Genomic DNA, 27,580 nt, shown 5'->3' with positions numbered 1-27,580 from the left:
TGTCTGTTTTTCTGTAACTGTATGGGATTTCAATTTTACAGTCGCAAACCATAAAAAAGGTGAAGCGTATTGCCTCTGAGCAGATTTTTGGAGCAGCACACTGAGGAGAAGAAGGAATCCTGGCAGAATGAGTCTATATTCTTTGGAATAACCACAGGATTGCATTGTATTGCTTTCTGTTAAACACGGCAGTAAATGAAGCACAGCAACTCATGACACAAGCCCTGAGATAAATATCCTGGGATTATTAAAGCACGGTCTTATTTAGACGTGGTGTGGGCTTCATTCCACCGTGTCCTCTGACAGAACGCCGCCTCTCCCTTATTTATACCATCGATGCGCAAAACCTCAGACAGAAAGAGAGATGTAAGCTCGACAGTGTTACTTTGAAAGCCTAATTCTGACACTCAAGTTGCCAATTTGCACTTTTTCTGGAAACATTCCGCCTTGAGCTGTGTGCAGCTGTATGAATAATTTTATTAAGGCAGCAGAAAGACCAAAAGCATTTTTCTCGTATTGAATTTGTTATCTCTTCAAATGCTTGCTTTTTCCTTAAAATCCAGATAATTTTTTGGAGAATTCTATCACCCCTGTTACTCAACCTCTGACAGCTGTTGCATTCAAGGCTGGTCATGGATTTCCAAAAAGCGCAGGATAGCTGATCATTTCATTTTTAAGACCGTGGTGAGACTTACGACTAATGGAGCTTACGACAGTGGGCGGAAAAGCACTGGTGCCAACACTGGACATTTTTCATACTTTTAATTCCACCTCACAATGAGGCTTTGATAGCCAACAACAACGTTAATCATGTGTGCTGCTTTCACGTTGAGCAATTCGGATCATGTGTTTTACAACACACCACTTCTAGATTAGCGAATTCCCAAGCTTTGGTTTGGGTGACCAGAGCAGACCTAATGTTACTGTGGTGTTCAGAACTACAGGATCAGGTCCTTGCAGGGAGTGAGCATAATTATAAACATTTCCAAATCCTCATACTGATATAACTGTTAGTACGATAGCTCTGTTTGGTGTCAGTTTTGTACTGTATGAGAAGAGAGGTGAAGTGGCAGAGCAATTAGAGAAATCCTCTCAGGAAAGCCCGCAGTTCCTTTGCTCTACAGTCAGTGCGGTGTACTTGTAACATTTTTCATCAAGTCTTTGGACCTTTTTATTTTGCATTTCTGTTTTTGTTTTATCGTTGAATTTTTTGTAGGGGTGAGAGTCCTGCAAAACATCTTTATATAGAACAACCATAATTTAAATCAAAACAAAATTGGCAATAATTTTGAATACAATGTTTAAGACTTATTATTTTTCACAGAATTTGTCCGTGTTGATAAACCGTGGCGCATGTGTTTTCTTTTTTTGCATCCCCCTCCCCCTCCCCTCTTTTGCCCCTTATGACCAGTTTTGAAAGATGTTGGGCTCATCTTGATATTGCAAAGAGAAAATGATTTTGAATTAGAGGAGATGCAGGAGAGGAGGGGTCATAATCATGTCATGGCACAGCAGAAAACAATCATAAACCTCATTTTAGTTTAATATCATTGTTTGTAAACACAATTGCCTAAAAATAGTTACAGTCAGATAGTAAAGTAATTGCCATTGTATGAGTAAAACAAAAGGCTCTTTTACTTTCACCTGAGTTAGGTGTCTTGAAGAGACACAGTTCAGAAGGAACAGGGAGGGGGACAGAATTAATGAGCTGATTCTGTTTTGCTTAGGCGCATATTGAGGAAAGTGTTGCGGCCTCTCCAAAAAACTAACATGTCAATGTATATGATTAATGATTGTATTTCTTAAATTTCTTTTTATGAAAAGTACATTTTTTCACAGGAAAAAATGAAAGTCTGTCACAGAAGTATTTTAGATGATGTTTACTGACAAATATGGAATTTTAATGTAAAACACACAGCTGTATTTATAACTCTGGTTGCTTGCAGACTGCCTCTGTTAGTCATTCTCGGTTGGCCAGAGGGTTAGTCGTGAAGGTTCGGTAGCTTCAGGAGGCAGTGAAAAAGGTTGAAGCTGGGCGAACATTTTCACGTACAGTAAAGCTACTACGGAGACGAGTGCGTGGGAGAGCAGGTGTGTTAAAGGTAGGGATGGTAAATGTGGTGTAGAAAGACTGACTGCACTGCACACAGTACTGGCCTGCTCTTCGGTTATATACAAACGCCGGCTCTCTAAAATCCTCCCTCAATGTTTAATGTAGCATGGCTGAGTGATGTTTCCACTTGGCTGAAGGCTGTATTAGTGTTTTTATGTAGCACCTGTCTGATGGACTGCACCAGGCCCTATATATAGGCCTATTAAAAATGTTTTAGTGCTTGGAGACATTCTGTTCTGTTTGACCCATTACTTTAAGATGTCAAACGTTTTGGAATCGGTTGTAATATTCAGAAGCAAGAATTGAAGATGTTCTCGTTTGTGTTATATCATCCAAATGGTGTCTTTGGTCTGGAGAGTAGGGCTGGTACTGATGAAAAGTGAAAAGTGTTTCTTTTCATTTTGCTGATGTTTTTATGACTGGCTACTGTAATATGTGTTGGTCAAGTAACTGGTGTCATTGCTAGTAGACATTCTGGCTGCATAATGAAATCCACTTTGTGTGGTCATTATTGCTGGTCTATTAATTGCCACATCAGCTTTTATGCAGATCAGTTTTAATGTGACATGGTCTCAGGTAGGCATCCATGTCATGTAATCCTTGTAGACACTTTGCGTTTTTTTTAATTGAATTTTTTTCCTAATTATGTTCAAATATGTTTTTAAAAAATGAGAGTAAACTGAAACCTTGCGTCCTTTTGATTTTACACAAATGAATAAATGCAAACAGGTGCAGAGATGTAGTTTTTAGAAGATATAATTAGAATCTAAACAGTGCTTCACTCAGCCTGAGAACTCCCATCCAGGCCAAAGCAGGTGAAATAAGCAGAATACATTATTATAAATCCATCTTGTCATTTCCAGCTCAGTTTACTGTTGTGACAGGCGGGGGGGTGGCACGTGTATGGTTGTTGTGTCTGTGCCGGGGCATTACATTCACGATTACGGCCTGAACCGGCCGCGTGAAAACGCTTAGCGCCGGGGACCCGGGCTGCTGTACGGCGCGGGCCCGACCGCCGCGGCGTCAGGGGCTTAAAGTGCAGCGAGAGGGGGGGGGCGCAGAGGCAGCCGTCCAGTTTAATCCTTTCAGCGCCTCCCGTCTCACGTGCTGCCTGCTTTTTTTCCCTTCGTCTCCTTCCCTTCCTGCGAGAGTCTCCCTCCCTCCCTCCTTTTTTTGCAGAGCGGTGGAAGGCGCTGCGGCCGGGGGGGGGGGGGGGGGCGTTCGTGTTCGGAGCCGCGCTCGGTGCGCTCGCCCCGCTCTCCCCGCTCCAGGCATGTCAAATATGCAGCCCCCTCTGACATTCCAGTGCGTGCCGCGCGGCCCCAGCTGGAGGAAGGAGAGGGGATGTGGTTAATTATGCAGTCTCCGGTGACCGTCTGCTGCACCGCTCTCTGTAAACTGACACTATTGATTAGACTGAAATCATTAACTGGCCCGAGGAAGTGGATGCCGGTTTGGAGAGAGGGACCGCAAAAAGGAGGAAGCCTTGCGGAGCCCTGGGTAAGCCCGACGTGTGTCTCCCGCAGCCGCTGCCAGCCGCTCGGCTTGCTCTCCGCTCTCGTGACCCGTACTCTGTGAGTTTCAGTTTGTACCCCCATGCCATAGCCGCTCGGTAAGCATGTGACAGCGTAAGAGAAAGCACAGCACACAGGACAGTGTATTAGCTATTGATTTCTGTAAATGTAAGCAAATGGCCCAGTTTATAGATCTGCACACATATTTTTCCATCCATACTGTAGATTTGTTGGCATCACAAGAATCTAGGCACATTGTTACCTCTGATTATTTTCTCTAAGATGAAACCTTGAGGTTAAAGGAACATCCTTTTGAGAGAGACAATGTGCACAGAATAAACTGAAAAAACATGATTTATAATATACATTTACCAAAAGTCATTTTAATAAATTATAATTAAACTGGGATGTCTTTGGTCATTTACTAGAGAAGGCATGGAATGTACTACTGTCCTCCAGTATAACAGTTAAGCAGTCTTGGCGAAGGAGGACAAAAGTAACCATTCATGTATGACAGTATATAGAGAACTTTCCAGTCTTACATGTGTGCAATTTTCTAGAGTATTGCCTGATTATAATACGAGGCTGTTTAAACCTTTCTGAATTTTAGCTTGAGCGGATTAGCCTCTGCCATTTATTTAAAATTGTGTCCCTGTACACTGGTCAAAGTGAGGTCTCAGACTGTCACTGCAGGAATAGCCGAGGCAATACCGGGTCATTTTGGGTCTTTTTACAGGATACTGCTTTTGCGCTGATAAGACCGCAAGTCTGGTCCGTGTCTAGTGACACACTTTGCAGGCTGCACTGCGCAGTGGAAACCAGAGTTCCCAAACACAGCCCGCAGCAGCTGGGTTACAGGAAGTGAGCGCAGAGGAGAGGCGATCCTGAGCAGACAGGCAGCTCTGCAGCTCTGTCCTGCACGTGTGCCCCATTCCCTCTGTCCCAGGAAGTCATTACAGCCCAAGTCCTCTGCTCAGACTGTTGGAGAGCTAGTTGGTCGCAACAAGCAACGCCTCTCAGTAAGCACAGCTTGGCTTCTCTCAACTCAGCACTGCACTGTAATCGAAGGCCCCTCCATACAGCCACAAGCAGGCAAAACTAGGGAGGACTGAAGTGAAGGTCACCTGGGCCCAGGCGCTGAATTCCCTACCGACAGAGCTCTGCTGTGTTTGAGTGATGCGATTTCTCTTCAGGAGTCAAACGGTGGACAGAAACGCCTCTCTGCTCTGGTTCTGCTTGGTCACACGCAGAAAGTGGCACCGCAGCCTTTTAGGGTAGGACGTGCTCATAAATCATTGAAATACCGTGTTGCTCTCCAATCACCCTGTGACATAAGCTTGGCGAGTAGTGCCACTTGCTCCTACGGCGTTGGCAACATCAATCTTTCATTTGCGACCCAACCTCGGTAGCTCTCTTGGTGAGCCCCATCCTCTGACCTTGCTCTGCGCTGGAAAGAACATCTGAATAGCTGATGGAACCGGGAGGGAGATTAAAAACACTGTAACTAAGGCAAAAAGGAACAACAGATAAACAGAGGCACAGCTTGAGGAGCACCTACTGCACGCTCTCTCCTTTGTAGCTTGTGCATGCGTGTGTGTGTTCTCGCGCATGCGGGTATGCGTGCCCTTTAATTGGTCACTTGCGTGGTGTCAGCTGAAGAAATGTTCACTGTCCTCAGTGGGCAGAAAACTACCACAGTCCTATCAAATTACTGTGTGTTTGCATTATTTAATCCTCACTGTGTGCACCATGGTGAACGCACACACAGTCACAAGTGTAGAAAGTGCTGTGTTCGCCCTGAGAGCTTCTGGTTTTTTTTCTTTGTGCATGCTCCAAATGCATACTGTATGAATTGGCATAGTATACAGATGTAACACCCCCCCCCCCCCCCACCCATCTGGGGTTAAAGTTCATGGCCAACCAATCAATGTATTTGGTTTTTGTCTCTCCAGAAGTGGAGACCTTTTAATCTTGGTGATAACAACATAATTTGTAGTCGTGAATAACCATGCAAAACTGCCCCTGATAAGAGACAAATAAAAAGCTAATAAAAAATTAGCGCAGCAACAGAGATTCACTTCCTTGTGATCACAGTGGCAGTCTGAACTGCGGTGTTTTGGTGCTGTGTGATCTTTACTACGACTTCTTCTGAATTTCACATACGGAAATACGTGGCCGTAGTGTTGGTTGCATGGCTATAATTAAAGCGTGCATGTTCTGTGCCAGTTTATTAAGGTGTCTGAATTTTGAATGTCTGTGGTATGCTGTGTTCTGCAGTAGATTGATACCACTGCAGTGCCAAGCTCAGCAGTCGACCGGAGAACCATGCTCTCCACCTGTATAACCCTTCTGCTAATAAACGTGCATCAGCTATGTGCAGGGGCACCTAAAGGGGGGGGGGGGGCAAGCAGACAGGGGCCCTCAAAGATTCGACCATATGTTTTTGTTACATATATATATATAGGGGCCCAGTGCATCAACCTTTCAGGGGGCCCTAAATTCCTACTGGCACTCCTGGCTATGTGGTGCTGTCTTACTCTGTCTTATTTTTTTGGACCTCAGTGAAAGGTGCTAAACACAAATTATGAGCCATGCACAAATTCATTATATGGACTTTTGGCTTGAGCCAAATGCTTTCTGGCTAGAAAGCCATTAGCCAGTCAGTTTCATCCCATGTGTAAGGTCAGAGCAGTAGGTGCAGGTTTGGTTTGCGAGCCCTCAGCTCTAAGACCTAGTGCCATGTGGATCTGGTTCACTGTAAATAGAGGAGTGTTCACATCCAGTACCATACCAGAACACTTGAGGACAGGCTTTCCCAGCTCATGTGAGCAAGAGATAACGTCACCAACCATAAGCACGTTTCTCCCACAACCAGTTGTATGTTTTTAGAGGTAGCCTATACCTTTTGTTGTGGTTTTGGAGGGTGACAGTATGAATCAATAGGAGCATTTTTGTCTTCCTTCAGTCAACACGTTTCACTAAAGATTCATTTAGAGCAGTTTTAGGCTGCGTCTTGAACCACCCCCTCATCTCTTATCCCCATCATGGAGCACTTTCACATCATACACTGTGACATACCACAGTGACCACTTAAGCTGATTTATTTAATGACCCAGATTTTAACACATGAAATTAAGAAGCTGACATGTTGTTCTCAATAAGTGCATTCATGCTGCTTTCACAGCAGCAATGCTACCTGTAATGCTGTGTGTGCATGTGTGTGCATGTGTGTGCATGTGTGTGCATGTGTGTGCATGTGTGTGCGTGTGTGCGTGTGTGCATGTGTGCGTGTGTGCGTGTGTGCGTGTGTGTGTGTGTGTGTGTGTGCGTGTGTGCGTGTGTGCGTGTGTGCGTGCGGATGCGTGCGGATGCGTGCGTGCGTGCGCGCGCATATGCATGTGCGTGCATAACCACTGTACATGAGAGAGGGCTCCAATGTATATGTGTATATATATATGTATATATATATATATATATATATATATATATATATATATATATATATATAATTTATAGGCCTATACTCGAATTTAGCTGGGCTGGGTTCTGTTTTGCTGTTATCCTATCAGGCCAAACATCCACTCCTAGTTTTGATTCTTTGTCATCATCCCCTTGTATGTAGCCTGTCAGTATGAAATTTTGTTATGAAGAATAGGGTCAGGGGAGGGGAAGACCTGCTCTGAGTGCAGCTGTGTGCTGCAGATACAAGTCTAGAGCTCCACCTCCTCCAGTCATTCCCCACATACACCTATTGTGCGAAGTTTCCACATACCCCTTTCCAAGAGCTACTGTACTTTGTTTTGTAAATAACTGAACTTTTAATGTACCAAGCTGCCTGAAGCTACTTTTGTAGTCTGAGCAGCGTGTGATTTCTCATTTGATAGCGATCTGGTGCCGTAAGTAACTTCGTGATCTTATCTCCACGGTCTATGTGCAGCCTTGTGATTAATACCCAACCCATTTCATCCAGGATGTGGCGTAAGACTGCGACTTGACTAATGCATTACAATGGTGAGTGCTCATGACTGGTGAAGAGAAGCTTTGTTTCGTGTCATCTTCCAGGCACAGCACCTTGCCTCTGAGCGTGATTTTGGTCGGACGCTTCCTTGTAATTTTCCTGATGGAGGATCTGAAGTGAGAGTGACTCACTGTTCGGGAAGCCTCTCTCCCGCCCTCCGCGGTGGCTGTAGTGCCGCTGTCCCTGACTGAGGCGGAGAGCGTCCTTCCTGGGGGAGCGCAGAGGATCCAGCCTCCATTAGGATGCCTGTTTATTGACCTCCCGAGTCGCTGCCGACGGAAATGTCACATCCAGCCGTCCGCGCGGTTCACACAGTTCTCATAAAGAGCTTCCTGGCTGACAACCCTCATCATTTGCTGGTGGAACCTAAAACAACTTTTTTTTTCTTGTTTTCCAAAAATGGCACAGCGTCCCTGTTCAAAGTCAACAAAATGTTCCCTTTTAGTTTAATGCGTCCGACTCTGTCAAGGTAACGTTACCTAGGATTATAGGTGACATGAAAGCTGGTGGATATTTAATACACGCTACGAGGCCGTGGTTCTTGCGTTTCACTACTGTATCGTGGTACTCAGGTGTGGTCATTAACCGGGGCAGAGTCGTGCATCTCCCGAGCTGTTCCTGCTGCCGTTATTCAACCCGCGGTGCGGCGGGAGGAAGTAGCGTCTTATCTTACCCACCTCTGCCCGCTCACGGGTCAGGACTGCAACCCTTGAACTTAATTTGAGATGAAATCTTTGTGATGCCGAATCTTGAATTATTCAAGTCTTCCTCAGATATTCAGTTTAGGGTGATTGTAGTGAGTAAAGGACATATTCAGTTGCAGTGCAGCACTGTAAAGAATGTGATCTCCTACAATGGGGGCTGCCTTTCCCTTACATTGGCAATGCCAGCATTCCCATATGACCTTATCTGATCTTAATATCTGGCTGCACGCACAGTACTTTGGCCTTACTGTAGCTGTAAAGAGACTTGTTTTTTTTTCTTTTTTTTTTTTTTTTTTTAAAAGGGTGGGACTTTGATGTAGTGTTTAAGGCAAACTGTGTGCAGTCATCTACCCTGGATACGGGCATTTGCTGGGAAGATTACCAGCATAATGTCATAATATAATCAGTGTTTCTGTTGACTCATAATCAGTCTCTCACATTCTCGCTCAGTGATTAAGATGTCTTTCATATTTAGCATTTGAATTCTTGCCTGGCACCTTCTGATGTATCACTTAGTTGGAAGGGGGAAAAAAAAAACTTCTGAGAAATGTGTTTGCTTTCATATTGTTTAAACAGGTCTCTACCCATTTGCTACCTTTATGATACAGGATGTAGGTGCCGTGTTGAACTACGCGTTCTAATGTTCCGGAATCCTTTTGATAAACTGCTGGAAGAGACAGTATTTTGGAACATGTCTTACATTTTGATTTAGAATGCTAGCTACCACTTTAATAAAATTATGATCACTCCTTAGGCCCATAAATTGTTTCTGAATTTAATTCCATGCTTCTTTTATGGTGTTTAATTACAGAAGTAAATTTTAAATTAGGCTACATCAATGGTTATTATGAGTACCTGTAGTTAGACCAGCCGAGCCTATGAATCATGATTCAGATTGCCCTAAAATGTGTTGTTAAAGAGACTATTGTAGTTTAAGGTAAACAGTCCTTTTAAAAGTGCTGTTTTTCTTTTACTTGCCATATACTGAAACATAGCGTTGGCAAAATGACCCCCAGTAGAAGGAAAAAGGGAATCACTAAATGCTGTAAGTGCAACGTATAGCATAGGCCTGAATCTCTCTTGCAAGTCTTTCCTGTACCTAGCACCACCAGAGTTTAGTAGTTTTTAGTTGGTGTGTGTACACCATCTCCAGTTACACCCATTAGTAGTGAGTGCAAAATGATGCTGGCGAGCAGCAGCATGCCTCCTTCAGTTCCCATTTTCATTAGTTTTTACAGATAGCTTCCACATGGAGTCATGGACATTCGAAAGCATTTCTCCACCATGCTGTGCAGTGAGAAGAAGTCGACCTCTGACGTTGCTGGATAGGATCCAGGGTCAATTCAGACTGCCAATTTGAATGACCCCCCAAGCCGACAGCACCCGTCTCATCTAGCTGTCCCGCGCGGTGACTGAGTGGCAGGTGGGAACGAGGCCTAACGTTCTGACGTGTTCCCACAGCTCTGTTTCGGAGGCGGCTGCCCTGTAAGAACACGGCATAGCTAAAGGATGTTTCTGTTCATTTATGGGAAGTGTGTGCATATGCAACTTCCTGATTCCTCATTCAACAAAGGAAAGAAAAAAAAAAAAACATACACACACACACACACACACACACGCCTACTTATGTACAGCCTGGTTTGGCTCCATCGAGCTTCAGGTTTTGGATTGAAAGTCAGAGACCGCTCTCTGCCCAAGTGAGCTGTAACCTGGGAGGTAATAGAAGCGTTACATAATCCTCAGTCACATGGAAATGTCGCTGGAGCATGGCAACTGTAACCACGGCATACATAAATGAACAGCTGTGAACAATGGCAACCTCACCTTATTATAAGGATTACGCTTTTTTTCCCCCTTTTAATCTGCATTGGGTAACCGTTGTACAAATGACCATAGTATTACATTGCGAGTGAGAGTACATGTCTGTGTGAAGTAATCCTTAAAGGTACAAGTTTAAAATGGAGGCTGATGAGTGAAAATCTCCTTCCTCATTGTTTGCAGTTGCCCCGTCGCAGCTGAAGACTGTGCAGTATCAGACGGTCTGGCCTGCAGTCAAAGGCTTAGTCAAAGTGCATCGGCGGGATTGTTCGCAAAGCCCCATAGCCCCCGGGACGAGTTGTGAACAAATAAGGCCAAACCGCTGCTTTGTGCGTGTTGGCTGTGTCTGCGTCTGGGACCGCTGGGTTTGTGCGCGTTTGGCCTGCTTTTCACCCACCAAGATTACAGCACTTTTAAAAACGCAGCAGGAACGCCAGCGTTTTTGGTTCCTGTGATTCATCTTCTCACAAATTTCAAATCGTTGCGGCATGCCGGGGATTTGAAAGGGGCAGGAAATCATGTAGGCTTCTAAAAAAAATGGTTAAAACCGGGTTGAATGATCTCCGCTGTGTCATTATGGGATTTGAAAAAAATACACAAGAACAAATTGGCCCACCAGTCTACTGAGGCGGTGTAGTATGGGGAAATTTATAGTAATGCTGACTAAGTGAACTGTAATTACAAAACTGCTGGGGTTTAATGAGAAACGATAGATTTCCTTTCAGTAAAGATCAAATGATCATCTACAAAAGGCGTGTGTTTCAGTTAAAAAGGCCCCCTGTTTCAACATCGGTTATTTCCATTTTCCAGACGCATTCTGCCATTCACTCTGATTCACAGCCATAGAGTGCTTCACAAGAAAGCTGAACTGGTTATTGGTCAGAGCCTCCTTTGATTTTGATTTTTTCAAGGCTGTTTAGCGGTAACTGTAAATGAATAGTACTAATATTTAGACCTAGGAACTGTAGAACATTGTAGATTTACATGACTCCTTGTTGAATTTTTAAATCTTTCCATTACCCATAATTAACTTAATGTAATATCTTCAAATAAATGAATGTCGAAAAAATATTGTCTTACATAAAATGCAATACAATTATGAGTTTGGTGAATTGCAAACTGAATCATTGTCTGCAGTGTATGGAATAACTGAAATTTCCTTAACTGGCACCTCCTGAAATGATGGTGATCTGTAGTCTTTACAGTCCGTTAGATCCTCTGTGCAAACATATAAGGACTTTGTTTTGTTGACTTGATTGTTTTGGGGGAAAGATATCTGACTAACAAAATATAGGACTGACCGGTCCTCCTACACACACCACATGACGTTATTTGTCTTGCATCATTCAGGCTTGGTGGGGCCACAGTTTCTCTCTCCTGTGCTCACCTCAGTTCGGCTCTAAATGATTAATCAGCCATCTTTGAAATATGGGGTATCCTCATTCAGGCCAAAGTTATGTCTGGCTCTACAAAGCAACCCAGGCTATATAATACTGGCTCTGCTACACCACTCTTAGCTCAAGATTATTGTGGTTACAAACTATTCACAAGTCATTATAAGAGGAAAAAGGAGCATTTGCTTGTTTCTTTAAAATTTTTCCTGGCAGCATGTTCTAGGAGGCTAATTGGTACGATTGATACGTTTCTGCGATTATCTGAGACTGTGCTTAGAAGCTTGCTTTTGCACATTTTAGTAAGCAGTGTGAAATGGTATTTATGTCACATTCAGAACAGCAAGGATTTTTCACAAAAGGCGGAAACAAGACAGCAGTTTGTATAGATTATCTGCAGTGCTGATAGAACAATGTAGCACGAGATTAGAGTATCTGTGGAGAAGCTCATTTTTCATCACTTCACCACTTCCTGGCAAAGTGAGCCCACTGCTCTGAGATCAGCCGTTGCAGGGGAGCGGTGTTGCAGGTACCTGGCCCGTGATGATGCCAGCTACGGGACTGCGGGGAGAGGTGGTGCGATCTCAGCAGGATCTCCCTAACACAGATCTCAACACGATACGGCTCACTGACAGCCGCCCGCCCAGGGAGCGCTCCTCTACAGTAGCGCTCCAATCGGTGGCGTCAGCCTCTACCCGCGCCCTGGTGGACTGCCGGACATCAGAACATTGATGCCTCCGTAATTTACTGCAGAATTCCGTACTCCTCATTCGGCCTCTGTCGCCTCGCTCCAGCATGTGCAGAAATTAACGAGGACCCTTCAGCTGATGCTCATCTGCGGTGTGCAACAGCAGGAGTGGTATCGGCGGGCTGTGCCACGAAGGACAGGCTTTGTTTGTTTGCAAAACAGAATATAATAGTGAGGCACAATATTTTGTGCCTCACTATTTAGGCTCTCCCATACCTCATATGTCAAACACAGCCACGCACCTGAATCGATTCACAGCTGTATATTACCAGATATATGTGGCCAATAATTAGTGTGAAGCCCTCTCACCCGCATGAATTAATCATGGAGTCCGGGGAGGGGGTGGGGGGGTGCCGCTCCTGTGTAACGTCAGGATCCTCTGAAAGCTGCGCTCCACACTTAAATTGCTGCTGCTTTTCTCATTATACTCCCTGAATGTCAGGTTTAATTTGGAGGGCTGACACCTGCGGGCGGTGTGAAGAGCACAGAGAGAATCTGAATCTCTTTATTCTCAGAGCAGCAAGAAAGGATGACGGTGAGGTGCCTCCTTTTTCTAAGCACGCTGGGATTTCAGCTCTGAGCACGAAGCTCCTCTTCTCATTCAACCCCACAGTTGCGGATTTAACAGATGCTTTGTGACCAGAAACCCCTGATGAAATATTTTATGTGCGAGACTTAATGGACTATCGAGCAAGAAAGCAACACCCTTATGTTTGTACCAACAGAAGAAGCCATTGTTTTCCCAGTATATTTTTTTTTGTGCGACATGAAACGGCCATCTGATAGAGCCTCTTCAGAGAGTGCCTCGTTGAGACGGCTGTCTGGGTTTATTTTTCTGCTGCCACAATCAATACATTGTACACTGCGGTTTGTAGGCTTCATCAGAGAGATAGTACCTTCGTGCTTTCAGCAGATTGGGCACCGTGGATATTGAAAGAAAATATGTCATCCTAATAAGGATGGGGATATTACGAGTTTTGGTTTCATTATATGCTCACAAGCCACAGCACTTTGGATCACAGCCACTGCCTTTTTCAGTTTTATTCAGATGATATTTTTTAGGCAGATTTTTTGTTAGTACCTCATTAGTTATTCACGTTCAGTAATGTACTCTCCAGTCCTTGTGAATAACCGGTGTGATTGTGTCAGGTAGGGCTAACCCCTGCGGTGGCCCACCGGCACCTCAGATCATTACCGCCTTCCTGGTGTGTGAGAGTGGGAGCCAGCGAGAGGAGTGTGCCGCGGGGCTCTGTGCCGTGGCAGCCCCTGTGTTCAGACATCAGAAAGCCCCGCGTCCGACTGACATCCCTGCCTCTGCCTCCCGCTCGCTCCCGTGCTGCTACAAGCACGGGAGACGTCAGGGCATTCCCCGTACGATTGCAGCGGAAGGTGTCACCACCAGAGAATCTCCCGCGCGGCGGAAAGCTCGCGGAGGCTGAGGATGAGCTGTCCCGCCGGCCGCTGGAGAGAACGGCGTGTGAGTGGGGCGGTCGTGTGACTGGCGAGTCAGTGACCCTCTGGCACAAGAGCTGGTGTGCTGTCGCTGGGGGGGGGGGGGCGGGGGGGTGTGGTCCCCCCCCATGAAGCGACAGTGTGACGGGGGCGCTGATGTACCGCTCTCGGGCCGCGGCCCGCCCCCGCTGGGGTTCACGGCACGCCCCCTCTAAATCATCCCTCTGCTCTGCACTCTCCATCCTGCCTCCCTAAACAGGACACGGGCGGTGGAAAGGAAAGGTCTTTATGCTGTGCATCACAGGCAGATTACAGTAACATCTTTCATCCTGGGAGGACACTGCTCAGTGTGCATGTTGCTGCCCATGCAGAGCAGTAATAGAATGCAGTAAAACAGAATGCTTACTGGTCCTCAACAGCAACACAACAGTGTACAAAGCGTACAAATTGCTATAGTTTACAGTTTGATGTGCACACGTCCACTGGCACCCGTGACTGTTTTTCTACAATGACGTAGGAGGTGTCCGACTTGTTTCCATCTAGTCCAAATATTGTCCGATTTACATGCTTTATTCAAATGTGCTTAATAATCAACAAGCAGGACTCTTGCAGTTGATTTGTGAAAGGACCTAGAACGTGCTGGTAACGGTTTCTCTTTTTCTTTTTCAGTATTATGTGCCAAGAATCTGGCAAAGAAGGACTTCTTCCGTAAGTATTCTTCACACCCCTGTCTTATCATAGCCCCTCACTATGCATTTGAGAGCAGCTATTCATATCTGAGTTCATAAATGATGGATGAATCATGTTCTTCACGTTTGTGTGCAGGCTTCCATAGAGATTTGAAAGCTCCTCTCTCTCTCTCCGCTCCGTTCTTTCGCATGAACCCTGAAACGTAACATGATTGGATCCTGGATTAACAGACCAGACAAAACGCAAACAAACATTACATTTGGAATGGCGAGCAATATTCAGCAACGTTTAGATTAGTTTTACTGCAGGGGGGAGGTGCCAAGTTAATATGTTTAGGGTTGAAGTTCATGTACGGTAGCAGCTAAGAGTAATTCCATTTATAGCTCGTGGTGAACATTTTGGAAAGTATGCCAGATAAAATCGATAATGCAGAATTGCCATTATGGAGCTCACAGCAACTCAGGGAAATGTGTCTGGCTGTAATTGAAGGGAACTGGCTGTCCGATGTTCGCAGCGAGGTTGTCAGGCAGCACAATTGATGGGCAGCCTTCCTGAGCGCTGTCCTCTCTGTCAGGAAGATCGAGCCCACCGCCTCTGTAGAGTTGCAGACCACTTAAGCTCAGAGAGAAGAGCGATAAGATAATAATGTCCAGGGTGCCGTTCCTTTCTCACAAACTCCGATCACTTTAATTTAAGGGGCTGCTGTCGAATCTTTGAGTGGATTAGCGTTGCCAAATCTCCATAAGTAGGCAATTTTCACAGTCACTCTCTATTCCTAATTCCGGCTCAGTGGTTACCTCTGTAGATCCCACATCTATCAGAACTGTTGCCTGTGTGAGACACAGCAGTGATGTAATGCTGACTGGTGTTGTTTGGATCAGGGAGTCCTTCATCCCAGGCACCATGCACATTGTGACCTCTGCATGTGTATCCCCTGATGTTTGGTCATGGTGGAAGTGTTATTCCCACTTGTCATGTGTTTCTGTGACAGGGTTACCCGACCCTTTTGCTAAAGTGGTAGTCGATGGATCGGGACAGTGCCACTCCACAGACACAGTCAAGGCCACACTGGACCCCAAGTGGAACCAGCACTACGACCTGTGAGTGACTCTTCCGTACAGATATGCCTTCTTTCGCAGGCTGTACCTTCACTAAGAAGGAAGAACTAACACCCGTCATTCTCTCTCTTTTTCCCTCTCTGCATTCCAGATATATTGGGAAAACCGACTCCATAACCATCAGCGTTTGGAACCACAAGAAGATCCACAAGAAACAGGGAGCGGGCTTCCTGGGTTGCGTGAGGCTCCTGTCCAACGCCATCAGTCGGCTCAAAGACACTGGCTGTGGGTACCAATCCTTTCTGGACATTCGTTAACACAACGTTGTTATGGAAGCACCGTACATGTAGAGCTTACCCAAACCTAGCAGGGCTCACTAGAGCAATGCATCTGATCACTTAAACAACAAGTCTCCACCATTCTGTCTTCTCTCTTAATCTGTAGCAGTATGTAAAGATACTGCCAAATTGCTGTTCGTTGTGTCATATGTTGCGGAGATTTCAGGGACCATAGTTTGTTTATTTGGGGAAACCCTGAATAAACCTGTTGAAAGCTTTTATTGCTTCCTGTTCCTTCCACTTTCATCATCCTGTCAGGGAACCCAAATGACATGTGTGCATATATGAAAAACAGGGCTTCTGGCTTGCTTTTTTTACTTTAATATACAGTATAGTGGGAGGTAGCCATAATGAAAGTTTTACCAAGTGTTTTTTAGTGTGGCCAATAAAATTATTTGAAAGTGTTCCATTAGATAAGAACCTCATTTCAAACGTGCTCCTTGGTCCAATGTGCTTTTTATTTCCTCGTGATTCAGCGATCAGCTGATATTCATTCCTCCTGTTTTAACTCTGTGGGGTATTCCTTTGAAATGCCTTTTAACTTTTAAATTCTCATTTCCCTTTCAGATCAGCGGTTGGATCTATGCAAGCTAAATCCCACTGACAGCGATACAGTGCGTGGCCAAATAGTAGGTAAGGCAGAAAGATTTGCTGCAGCGGAGCATGTTTTCACAACCCTTGTGGTTCAGAACTATATGGAATTATTGAATCTTGGTAATCCATGCCTCAGAATACCCCCTTCCCCCTCACCTTGTGACCAAAGCTTTTCCAATCTTCTTTGTCAATCTTAGTAAGCTTACAGACCCGAGATCGGATAGGAAGTGGAGGACCTGTGGTGGACTGCAGAGGACTGTTAGAAAATGAAGGGTGAGTGTGAGCAAGTAAAGAAGGCTAGAGTTTCAACAGAAATGTGATAAAATACCGCCACCTGCTGGCCAAAAAGACAGAGTACTGCCTCTGTTCTATACGTCAATATGGCCTAGACCAGAGCATTCCGCAAAGTAACTTCATTATGTTAGTGTTTTTGGCTGAATGTGTGGGAGTCCTGTACACAGATTATGGCTGTGTGCCTGATGAATGGGGGGGGGGTTGGTCTGTGTTTCAGACCAGTGTATGAAGACTCTGGGCCCGGACGGCCTCTCAGCTGCTTCATGGAGGAGCCCCTGCCCTACACAGACAGCACTGGGGCTGCAGGCGGGGGCAACTGCCGCTTCCTAGAGTCACCCAATCAGGAGCAGAGGCTCCAGGCACAACGAATCCGAAATCAGGAGGCCAGAGGCCATGCACACACCCCTCAGAACCGGCCGCACGGTCACCAGTCACCTGACCTCCCTGAAGGTTATGGTGAGTACCCCCTCTCCCCTGCAGACCGCGTGCTACAGGGCAAGGGACACAAGTTAGGAGCTCATTTCTAGGAAAGTAATCATGTAGGTAGATGATGCCTGTTAGACCATAACCTTTCCTTCTACCTCTGGCTTTCCCCCGAAGCCCTTTTAAAGCACGTCTGGCAGCCCAGAAACAAGTAAATAATAACCAGAGTAATTGCCTTTATACTGAATGGGTCAAATGGCCAGTTTTCCCTGCAGAAAGGTGAGCCTCTCCTCAGACTCGGCTTCTGTAGTTCTACCCTTTCAGACTGACCGCGACACATTGTCAAGGGCCTCAGGCTGCATTTAAATGTCACAATTGAATGCAGTTTCCTTCTAAGGTACAGGTAACTGCTGTCACGTGGTAATTAGCATTGCATGTTTATTGGAAGTGGTAGGGTTGTTACATGTCAGGGGTTTCTGGTATGCACTCTGTCTGGACCGAAAAACATTAGCACTTTGAGCTGTTCAGCTTTCCTCAGTCTAAGGTGCCCCCGTGTACTCATTCAGTGCATGAATGGTTAGTTCTTCTCTTGACTGTTGTCTTCCTTTTACAACAGAGCAAAGAACAACAGTCCAGGGCCAGGTTTATTTTCTCCACACACAGACCGGCGTGAGCACTTGGCATGACCCACGAATACCACGGTAGGTGAAGGGTCACTTCATCCTCGGTAAACAAAGGAATTCTGAAGCTGCAGTGAATTTCATTTGTCCCTTCTCTCTGATTTTCTCTGGTAAACAAAATGCTTTTCTGTTTGATTGTTATTATGTCTGATTCACTAACTTAATAATCCGTACGATGTTCAGTCCATGGCAGATGCGCGATGAGCTGTTTGTAAATCATCAAAGCAGCTATTCCCAGGGCGTCAGAATTGAAACGCGGGGGGTTCAGTGACCCCCTGTCTGCGGTGATGGAAGTGGCAGCAGTGTAGAGCCTCAATGCTGTTCCTCTCTCAGGGACCTCAACAGTGTGAGCTGTGAAGATCTAGGACCTCTGCCCCCGGGCTGGGAGGTCAGGAGCACAGTGTCAGGAAGAATTTATTTTGTCGACCACAATAACAGAACAACACAATTCACCGACCCCAGGTTGCATCACATAATGAGGTAATCACCAGTGAGTTCACTAGTGTAGGACTGGTAGGGAGAGAGAGACTGTCCTCTGTGTGTTGGGCAGCTCACTTGGCACTGCTTGCTTGAAAGATACAGCAAAGGTGCAGTTAGTCTGCGGGTGGTGGGTACCCTCAGAATACTCATGTTGCTTGACCAAACGTTTGATCCCCTTTCTGTCTGATCAGACCTAATCCTTCTGTAACCCTCTGCATAATGTTGATTCGATGAAATTGCTTTTTTTATTTCCTTTATTTTTTTTTCCCTGACCTGAGTGCACTCTTGTATGGGTCTGTAGTTCTGAAGCTTCACTTCTGTTGGGTGTTTTTGATGAGTGTGAGCTGTGGTGCTGCTGCTGGTGAGGGACTGGCCGCGGGCTAACCAGAGCGTTTGTGTGTGCCGTGTGACAGTCAGCAGTCTCAGCTGAAGGAGTCGGGCCAGGCGCTGCCGGTGCAGACGGAGGCGCCGGTGGAAGACGGGGGCGAGGGGGACGCGCCCGTGCGCTACGAGAGGGACCTGGTCCAGAAGCTGAAGCTGCTGCGTCACGAGCTGTCCCTGCAGCAGCCCCAGGCCGGACACTGCCGCATCGAGGTGTCGCGCGAGGAGATCTTCGAGGTACGCCGCCTCTACCCGTGCGCCTCCGCCCGCACTTCTGTCCCCTGCTCCTCATTCACACGCTGCTGGCAAACCATGAGCCTCATGCAGCCACACTTGCAATGCTGCACTATTGCGCTCATTGCTATAAACATTACATTACATGCATTTAGCAGGCACTCTTATTCAGAGTGACTTCCAGCACGTCTTGGTCACTCTCTCCTGTAGCTCCTCCTGTCTCAAGTATCTCATTCACTCGTTTCTGTAAACCCTTCACCCCCTCTGCTTATTCCTGTAAAGCATTTAGCTCATTCACTGTCTCCTGTTCCTCTTTCACTTGATCCTGTTAACCTGTCATCTAATGCACCCACTCCTGAACTTGCTTCACTTATTGCTGTAAACCTGTCTAATTCACCCACTCCTGAACTTGCTCCACTTATTGCTGTAAACCTCTTTAATTCACCCACTCCTGAACTTGCTTCACTCATTCCTGTTAACCTGTCATCTAATTCACCCACTCCTGAACTTGCTTCACTCATTCCTGTTAACCTGTCATCTAATTCACCCACTCCTGAACTTGCTTCACTTATTGCTGTAAACCTCTTTAATTCACCCACTCCTGAACTTGCTTCACTTATTGCTGTAAACCTCTTTAATTCACCCACTCCTGAACTTGCTTCACTTATTGCTGTAAACCTCATGTAATTCACCCACTCTTTTCCTGCAGTCCTTAGGGTAGGGTTGGGTCATTTTTTTTTTTGAAATAGCAAGCAGTTTGGAGATTATTTGTGATTAAGTGTGAGACATATCTGAGATGAGTCTCTGACAGTGCTTACTGTGAGAGTCAAGTCATGGGAAGCAGATTGTGCTCAGGTCATGTTGCATGTTGAATTTCAGCACTGTCAAAAAAAGTCAACATGGTGACAGTGATTCAGTAGTCCAATGGAGAAATGCTCACCCTTATACAGACTTGGGCAGAAACATGGTGATTAAATTGATTCAGTGGTCCAGTGGAGAAGTGCTCACCCTTATACAGATTTGGAGAGAAACTGCAGTGGAGAAATGGTCAAAGTGGAATTTATAAAGCTGTTCTGCAGTAGGAACATTTAGAAACTTCAAGTAGTGTAAACAGTACTTGACAAGAGGGAAGTCATATGGCACATTAGTATGGTAATTGGCTGAATAAAACATGAAGGAATGCAAATGATCAATTACAGTTTTTTCCCCATCTATCTCTATTTCCTCATCTCTACAATACTGAAACCTCTTCTAACTTTACATCATGACAAATACAAGCTTATTTATCACATTGCCTGGGTCACAACTTTTTATCCTGTGGTAGTAAGCAAAGCTGTTACTTGTATCTGTCTTAATGCTCTGGCATTTGGCACACTGCAGAATCAAACAGATGTCAAAGCAGGTGGAATGTGCCCCACAGGTGGTCTGACCTGACGCACTTGATTGGGGTATAGGTGTAAAAGGGTGCTACCATTTGCCTCATTCCTGTAAACCGTTTTCACATCATCCGACCAGCCCTTACTCCTGGTCCTCCTTCACATGCTTCTGTGGTGACATCGCTATTCAACAACTGTGGATTTCACCTTGTTTTTTTGTAAACAGTTGCTTGTAACACTTCGGTGCTCCCAGTCGGTGTCAGTATTGCACAGCAAATTTCATTACATAGATGTTTGCATTTCCTTAGCCAGTTAGCCTTTTGGTTTACATTTTTGCTTTTGTGCTTGATAGTTCATGCCTTTAATTCATCATTCATACCAACTCAACACTCTGATCAACACTGTCTTTACTACAAGGATATTAAAAATAATAAGAATGAAAGGTGCTATCTGTAGGCAAAGTACGTAAACCAGAAATGCCTCAGAATAACCTTGGTGAATACACAGCTGTATAAATGGATACCATGTAAAAATTTAACCTGTGTAAGTCACTCTGGATAAGAGCATCTGTTAAATATCAGTAATACAATGTAATGTAATGCTGCACTGTTAGCAGTCACCAGATGGAGCAGCTGTTTGGGCTAATGAGCTCTGCTGATCTACGGTGCCTCCTTCATGTATCCTGGCCCTGATTCATTCATGTTCCATGCACATGTGCACTTTGGATGTTTAGATTTGATTATTGCTTTGTCATTCTTCCAGGAGTCCTACAGACAGATCATGAAGATGAGACCCAAAGACCTGAAGAAGCGGCTAATGGTGAAGTTCCGTGGAGAAGAAGGACTAGACTATGGAGGAGTAGCAAGGCAAGGCCTACTAAACCTTCTGAATGAAAATGCAAGATACCATACTTATCTTTGAATGTCAGGTTCATTGTGTTTTGTACTTGTTGAATTATTAAAAAAAAAACTTTTCTTTTGTGTTGAAAGTTTTTTTGTTCTCTGTTGTTCATCCAGGGAGTGGTTATACCTGCTCTGCCATGAGATGTTAAATCCATACTATGGCCTCTTCCAGTATTCTACAGATAACATCTACACTTTGCAAATAAATGCAGACTCTTCTATCAACCCTGTGAGTATCATGGTCCTGCTTATATACTGAATTGCCCTTTTGTTCATTCATTATTATATAATTTTGTTGAAGAGTTCATTTGAAGCGTCAGCCAACAGTAATTTGAGGTATTAGTCTACCTCCACAGGACAATCATGGACGCTAATGGTCATTATATTTGTGGCAGGATCACCTGTCGTATTTCCACTTTGTGGGACGGATAATGGGTCTGGCTGTTTTCCACGGACACTACATCAACGGGGGCTTCACCCTGCCTTTCTACAAGCAGCTGCTGGGGAAGCCCATCCAGCTGTCTGACCTGGAGACGGTCGACCCTGAGCTGCACAAGAGCCTGGTGTGGATCCTGTAAGTCCAGCATCTCCCCATCTCCATCCATGGTCTCTTCTGATTAGGCCTGGTAGACATAAGGAGAAAAGCTAACACATTCATGCATAGAACCAGGCCTGCTTAACTCCAAATAGAATGCCTTAGAATAGCATCAGTACATAGAATGACAGTGCATAATATTAAACACTGATGGCAATCAAAAATGTTAATAGCTGCTGGTTAAATGTGTTTCATTTTTCTTGCTTGCAGGGAGAATGACATCACGCCAGTTCTGGATCACACATTTTGCGTAGAGCATAATTCATTTGGGAAATTTCTCCAGCATGAACTGAAGCCAAATGGCAGAAACATCCCAGTCACAGAAGAGAACAAAAAAGAATATGTAAGGTAGGCGACAGATGATGCAGGGTTTACAAACAATTATCACTTTGTAGTAGATATGCACTGTGTTTTAACTGTGCATTATTGCTTTAAGACATTCTCAAACAACCCATGCCAAATCTCATCAGCTCACTTTAGAAATATACTTGATGACCATTTTTTGTGGGGGGTCTCATGTAACAGTTTCCAGACACTTTGTGGGTTTTGCAACGTTAGTTTATATAAACCCTGTCTGCTGCTTGCACAAGCCTTCGGAAAACGCCATGTTACAGTGAAAAGGAAGGGGCAAACTTCCTTCCTTTTTCTGGTTAACACAGCACATTCTGTGAAGCGATGTGCTTTTGTCGCTGTTGGTAAATGTGCTCCTTCTGTCACATGTGTTTTGCGGGTATTCCCTGTATGTACAAATTGAAAGTACCCCTTTTCATCAAATATCAGTATAAACCAATCAGTCTGCTTTTCAACATCATAAGGTGTAGGGAACTATTGGTATGTATTACTGGAAAATTAGTGGTTCATAGCAATAAGGTTGGGCTGGTGGACAGTAACATCAGACATCGGATATACCGGGCATATTGAAGATGTTAGTATGAAATTCCTAATCCCGATAGCAGAAAAGTGCTTTAGTAAAACTATGTATGCATATTCAACAGTGATCTGTCGTCAGCTTGTGTAGTGGTTATGAGACAAAAGCAGCTGGTGGTAAAAGGATTGTTTGTTTCAGCTGTATTCGCCTGCAGCAAGGCTCAAAGGAAGCACACGTGTTCTGACGGGGTTTGACAGCTGAGGGAGGGAGTGAAGCACATAGAATTGCTGCTGTTTATTGCCAAATGTGACTAACAGTGGGGGAGTAAACTGATACTGCAACTGCTTGCTGTTCTGTCGTAACAGAGGGAGGGAATGTGGAAAGTACAGCTGTTGGGGTATTGCGTGTGATCGTGATTAGATATCTGTTGCATTTAGATTGGCTTGAAAGGTGGTGAAAGAATGTTCTTCAATTACTCTCTACCAGTGGCCACAATATTGTGTATCACCGTGTTTTCTCAGGAAGGTATGATGATAAGAGAATTTTGAGATCGCCCACTCCTAACAAACAGTTTAATGTAGGTCTTTTTACTGTGAATGGAGCGTCCAGGGTGTGCAACATTCTGGCCACTTTGTGAGGTTGTCCTCCTGCTCTGTTTTTTCTGCTGCCCCTGACAGTATCACTCTGTGTTTCAGGCTCTATGTAAACTGGAGGTTTATGCGAGGAATTGAAGCGCAGTTCCTTGCGCTGCAGAAAGGCTTCAATGAGCTCATCCCACAGCATCTGCTAAAGCCATTTGATCACAAGGAGTTAGAGGTAATACCCGTGATCTCACTTGCAGTGCATGACAATGTGCGGAAAACATAATCGGTTTCGTATGAGAAAGGCGTTGCTACCAACCCCTCCAGCTGGCATTTTTGCAGCATTAGTGTTCCTCATGTGACGTCACACAACCCTCACTTCCATAACACCGCACAGCAGCTTTGGAGGTTTTCTCTTTGTGATGTTGAACATATTTAAGTCATCTGTTTTAACTTTAAGCAAATTGCTTTCATGAAAAAAAAGAATGTTGTGCCTTTTAGTGCACAAGTAAGCAGAGCTGAGAGGGGAAATGAATACTTCTTAGCAACTAACTCTCATCTCTGTCCTGTGAATTTCTTGGTAACTAGATAGATAAGTGGTTTCTTCTTATCTATCTGTCTAATCCTCAAATATTATTAGAAAACTCATCATACTTAAATATATCTAAATTTGTCATCAGATGCTGACTAGTGTTAGTTCTGTCCTCTGCTGAATGCATTTTAAAGTCAAACTGCCTGCTAGCAAGCTGAAGCTAACTATCGGACACCAGCCAGCTAGCCAGTATCCTACCTGCCAATGTGGTGTTTTTACATCTGTCATGTAGCTGACAATTACAGTTTCTGAGCATCTACTTTTGCAAACAGTTGGACAGAACCCTGGGTATTAAGCCTTGATTTCTGTGGTTGTTAAACAGTCCGGCGTTGGACGCAATGGCAAAAACAACCACCGCGCCACGTGTCACTCCCCTTACACAAGCAGCGGTGTTGGCTCACTTTGCACCGTGTCTTTGCTCGGCAGCTGATCATCGGGGGCCTGGGGAAGATCGACCTGAACGACTGGAAGGCCAACACGCGGCTCAAGCACTGCGTGGCCGACAGCAACATTGTCAAGTGGTTCTGGCAGGCGGTGGAGTCCTTCGACGAGGAGAGGAGGGGGCGTCTGCTGCAGTTCGTCACGGGCTCCACGCGCGTCCCCCTGCAGGGGTTTAAAGCACTGCAAGGTGGCTATCGAATTAGCTGACCCCCAGATCTCCCACGTGCTCCTGTTGCACAAGGCACCTGGAAGGGCAAGGCCTATGTGCAAACAGCACTAACATGCATCTGTTTCTGCGTAGACCAGTTAGCTGCCAGTGAATTGCATGGCATGCGGATTGCTCAGTGTCTCCATGTTGTGTGTTGTTGATGGCTGTAACCTCCACACTCACACAAAGGAAGAATGTGACCTTTCGTCACCTTGCCATCCGGTTCATGTATCAGGGTGTGGATCAAAGAGAACAAGAGAATACCCACCAACGGATATTGAGGATTCAGCTCAAAAGACATAGATTAGCTCCAAGGTTCTGAAAAGTTGTATATTCTAATTATATCTGTTTTAATATGGTGGGATAGACTCCCTGGGTGTGTTACCATGAATAACCATTGTCTATGCTATTCCTTTGATTGGTATGCTAGTTTTGTGTATGATGTCTTCATACCAGAGAAGGTCAATTTCAGTGCTTTCATGGTATTTGGCAGAATTGACCTATTGAGTGGTAGACACCTAACATCATTCTAAAAAAAATAAATGAATGTAAATGACCACACAATTAAGAATAGATTGAACAATAGATGTGTAGTTCAGTGTTAACTAGAATGCATATTTGTAAGGTTCTACAGGTTCAGCAGGACCAAGATTGTTCACCATCCACTTAATAGATGCCAACACGGATAACCTGCCCAAAGCCCACACCTGGTAAGATTTTAATGCAGCCATTAATCAGTCATTAATCAGTCAGTAGCCTGATTTGTCCATTTTACCCAGCGTGCCAGGGAGTGGTGTTATGTAGTAGAGGCAGCGTAGTAGCTAGTCTGATTCCTTGGTAGGCCTCTGCTGTTGTATCCTTGGGGTGCTTCGACTGATCAGCCTCTGTAAATATCCACTTGCATGGATAGTTCTATAAGTTACACTGGATAAACGCGTCTGCTAAACAAACAATGTAATGTTTCTCTTCTCCAGAGCTTCCTGAGTAGTTAGGTTGATGAGGCATTACACTGAGAGTGTGTTGTACCCGAACATTTCAGCTTTATGAATAATGGTATTTACTCTGTGACTTGCCATATATCATGTGTTTAGGCATTTTGAGTGTCATGTATGCCTCTGTCTTAGGAGGGAGTGTATGTTTTGTAAGAGTGGGGAATCTCAGTGCGTTTGGGCTGAAGGCTGTTCCTCCTCCCTCTACAGCTTTAACCGCATCGACATCCCGCCATACGAGTCATATGAGAAGCTCTATGAGAAGCTCCTGACGGCGGTGGAGGAGACCTGTGGCTTTGCGGTGGAGTGAGGGCCCTGCCGACACCAGCTGCTTAGCGAAAAAGCAGTGACCTAACCCCACCAGTGAAGGAAGAGAGTCTGGGGCTTCCTGTGGAGCAGTCGGGAATGGGACATCAGTGAGAAGGAGACCTGGAACCAGGACAGGGAGGGAAGCGGTGACAGAGTGGCAAGGCTGCTGAAGGCTTGAACCTTAAACACTTTCAAAGAATTTTAGGAGTCATTTATTCTTTGTGTGGATTGGAGGCTGTGTTAACAGGTGAGGTTTCACTAATGAGCAAGCAAAATGTCCCTTCTCCAAACTCCAGCCTGTGCCAGCTAAGTCATTGAAGTTTTTGATTTCTATTCCTACCTTGTGAAACAGCAGATCTGACCTGCTTAGCTGCAATAAACAGAGCCACACTCAAACTGTTGTCTGCATCAAGCAGTCATATCCACAGACTTGGCCTTTGGCTTTTGGCCTGTCTGTCAACAAAGCCAGTGTACCTAATGCACATACTTTATGTGCTGGAAGAATTGGCACACAGACTACACAACAGTGATTAATTGTATTAAGTCTGTGTACTTTTTCCTTGGTGCCAGTTCACAGTATTTTTCTATATCCTGTTTAGATGGCTTTGTAAATTTCAGGCCTGACCAAAACCAGTTGTCAGATTCCAGGTTAATGTTCTGTTTTAGTTCAGAGTGTTTTCTCTCAATGACATGTTGAGTTGAGTACATTCAAGATAAGAAAATGTATTTTTGATTACCAAGAGTGCACGTTTTGTCTTGACAACCTAATGGACAGCCTTAGACCCCCCTCGGGACCTATGGACACATCAGCTGCCCAGATAACACTGCCACTTACTGTATACTGCTTGAGGAGCAGATTGTGTTCATCACTCACAATCTTGGCGGTTTTGTCAGAGAAGAGATGCACTGTTTCTGGAGTCTCGTAGTGTAACATCAGGTATGGAAGGACAGCTTTATCATATTTCTCTTACTTTACTTCTCAAGATTCAAGCTTGAAACTTTATAAAATGATTTGCACATAGGAATAGTCCTATTCCCAAAAGTAATTTTAAGATTTATATGTTTTAAATATTCTGAGGAATTATTGGTGTCATGATAGGGTTGCAAGGTTTCTCAATTTAAATGTTATAGCATGTTTTTCGAAAGAAACTGGATAATCCTGATGGAAGTTTAATGGAAATATAATAGGTTTTGATTCACAGTTATGTGTAATAAACATTATGCTTCAAACTGTTGACAGGACAGAATATGTACATCTGTTTATTGAATATTTTCAGAAGAATAACCTACCCTGAAAAACCACCCCAAAAACAGGAAATATGTCTGAGACATTAATAGTGACAGGAATTGTGAGATATATGGTCTCCTTAACTGTATTTAAAAAACATGGTGAACATTGTTTGGATCAAATCTGTGTAACATGTACAGAATATCTGAGATCTTTGTCTTTCTAAAACCATACTAATAAGGGTACCTCAGTCTCTTTTATTTCTGATAATAATGTAATACTTTATTTTTGTATTTTATATTTTGCACAAGCAGGATAACAAAAAGAAAGAAGGGGGCAGTATTTTGAATGTTATATGAATTTGGATAACCAGCAATATTCCTGATCTTTTTTTTTAATAAGTAAGATAATGTACTGGAAAATTAGGGTTAAAAGTCCATAGATTGATTCATAGTGAAAGGTTTAAGGAAGTAACTGCAAGTCCTTGGAATATTGCATTACAGTTGTTTTATCAGTGACTACCAAACTGCTGTGAAGTTTCTTGGTTGATTTCTGTTGGCA

The 27,580-nt window shown here is 44.5% G+C and overlaps 1 protein-coding gene across 1 annotated transcript in view; it reads left to right on the top strand.

Annotated features, from left to right (window-relative positions):
• Positions 1 to 26,734, top strand: part of LOC118776036 (E3 ubiquitin-protein ligase SMURF1-like) — a 33,230-nt gene extending 6,496 nt beyond the window's left edge. The window contains exons 2-18 of the mRNA XM_036526108.1: positions 14,428 to 14,466; positions 15,440 to 15,548; positions 15,658 to 15,791; positions 16,412 to 16,477; positions 16,636 to 16,711; positions 16,950 to 17,188; positions 17,772 to 17,856; positions 18,169 to 18,315; positions 18,729 to 18,933; positions 21,069 to 21,172; positions 21,323 to 21,437; positions 21,604 to 21,782; positions 22,014 to 22,151; positions 23,367 to 23,487; positions 24,271 to 24,472; positions 25,128 to 25,203; positions 25,693 to 26,734. Coding sequence (XP_036382001.1) covers positions 14,428 to 14,466; positions 15,440 to 15,548; positions 15,658 to 15,791; positions 16,412 to 16,477; positions 16,636 to 16,711; positions 16,950 to 17,188; positions 17,772 to 17,856; positions 18,169 to 18,315; positions 18,729 to 18,933; positions 21,069 to 21,172; positions 21,323 to 21,437; positions 21,604 to 21,782; positions 22,014 to 22,151; positions 23,367 to 23,487; positions 24,271 to 24,472; positions 25,128 to 25,203; positions 25,693 to 25,792 — 2,135 coding nt within the window. The 3' untranslated portion in view covers positions 25,793 to 26,734. The remainder of the gene's footprint in view (positions 1 to 14,427; positions 14,467 to 15,439; positions 15,549 to 15,657; positions 15,792 to 16,411; positions 16,478 to 16,635; positions 16,712 to 16,949; positions 17,189 to 17,771; positions 17,857 to 18,168; positions 18,316 to 18,728; positions 18,934 to 21,068; positions 21,173 to 21,322; positions 21,438 to 21,603; positions 21,783 to 22,013; positions 22,152 to 23,366; positions 23,488 to 24,270; positions 24,473 to 25,127; positions 25,204 to 25,692) is intronic.
• The last annotated feature ends 846 nt before the right edge of the window (positions 26,735 to 27,580 follow it).

Source organism: Megalops cyprinoides, chromosome 1, assembly GCF_013368585.1.
Source record: "Megalops cyprinoides isolate fMegCyp1 chromosome 1, fMegCyp1.pri, whole genome shotgun sequence".
NCBI lineage: Eukaryota > Metazoa > Chordata > Actinopteri > Elopiformes > Megalopidae > Megalops > Megalops cyprinoides.
The sequence above is the reverse complement of the archived record's forward strand: the minus strand, read 5'-3'. Positions and strand labels throughout refer to the sequence as shown.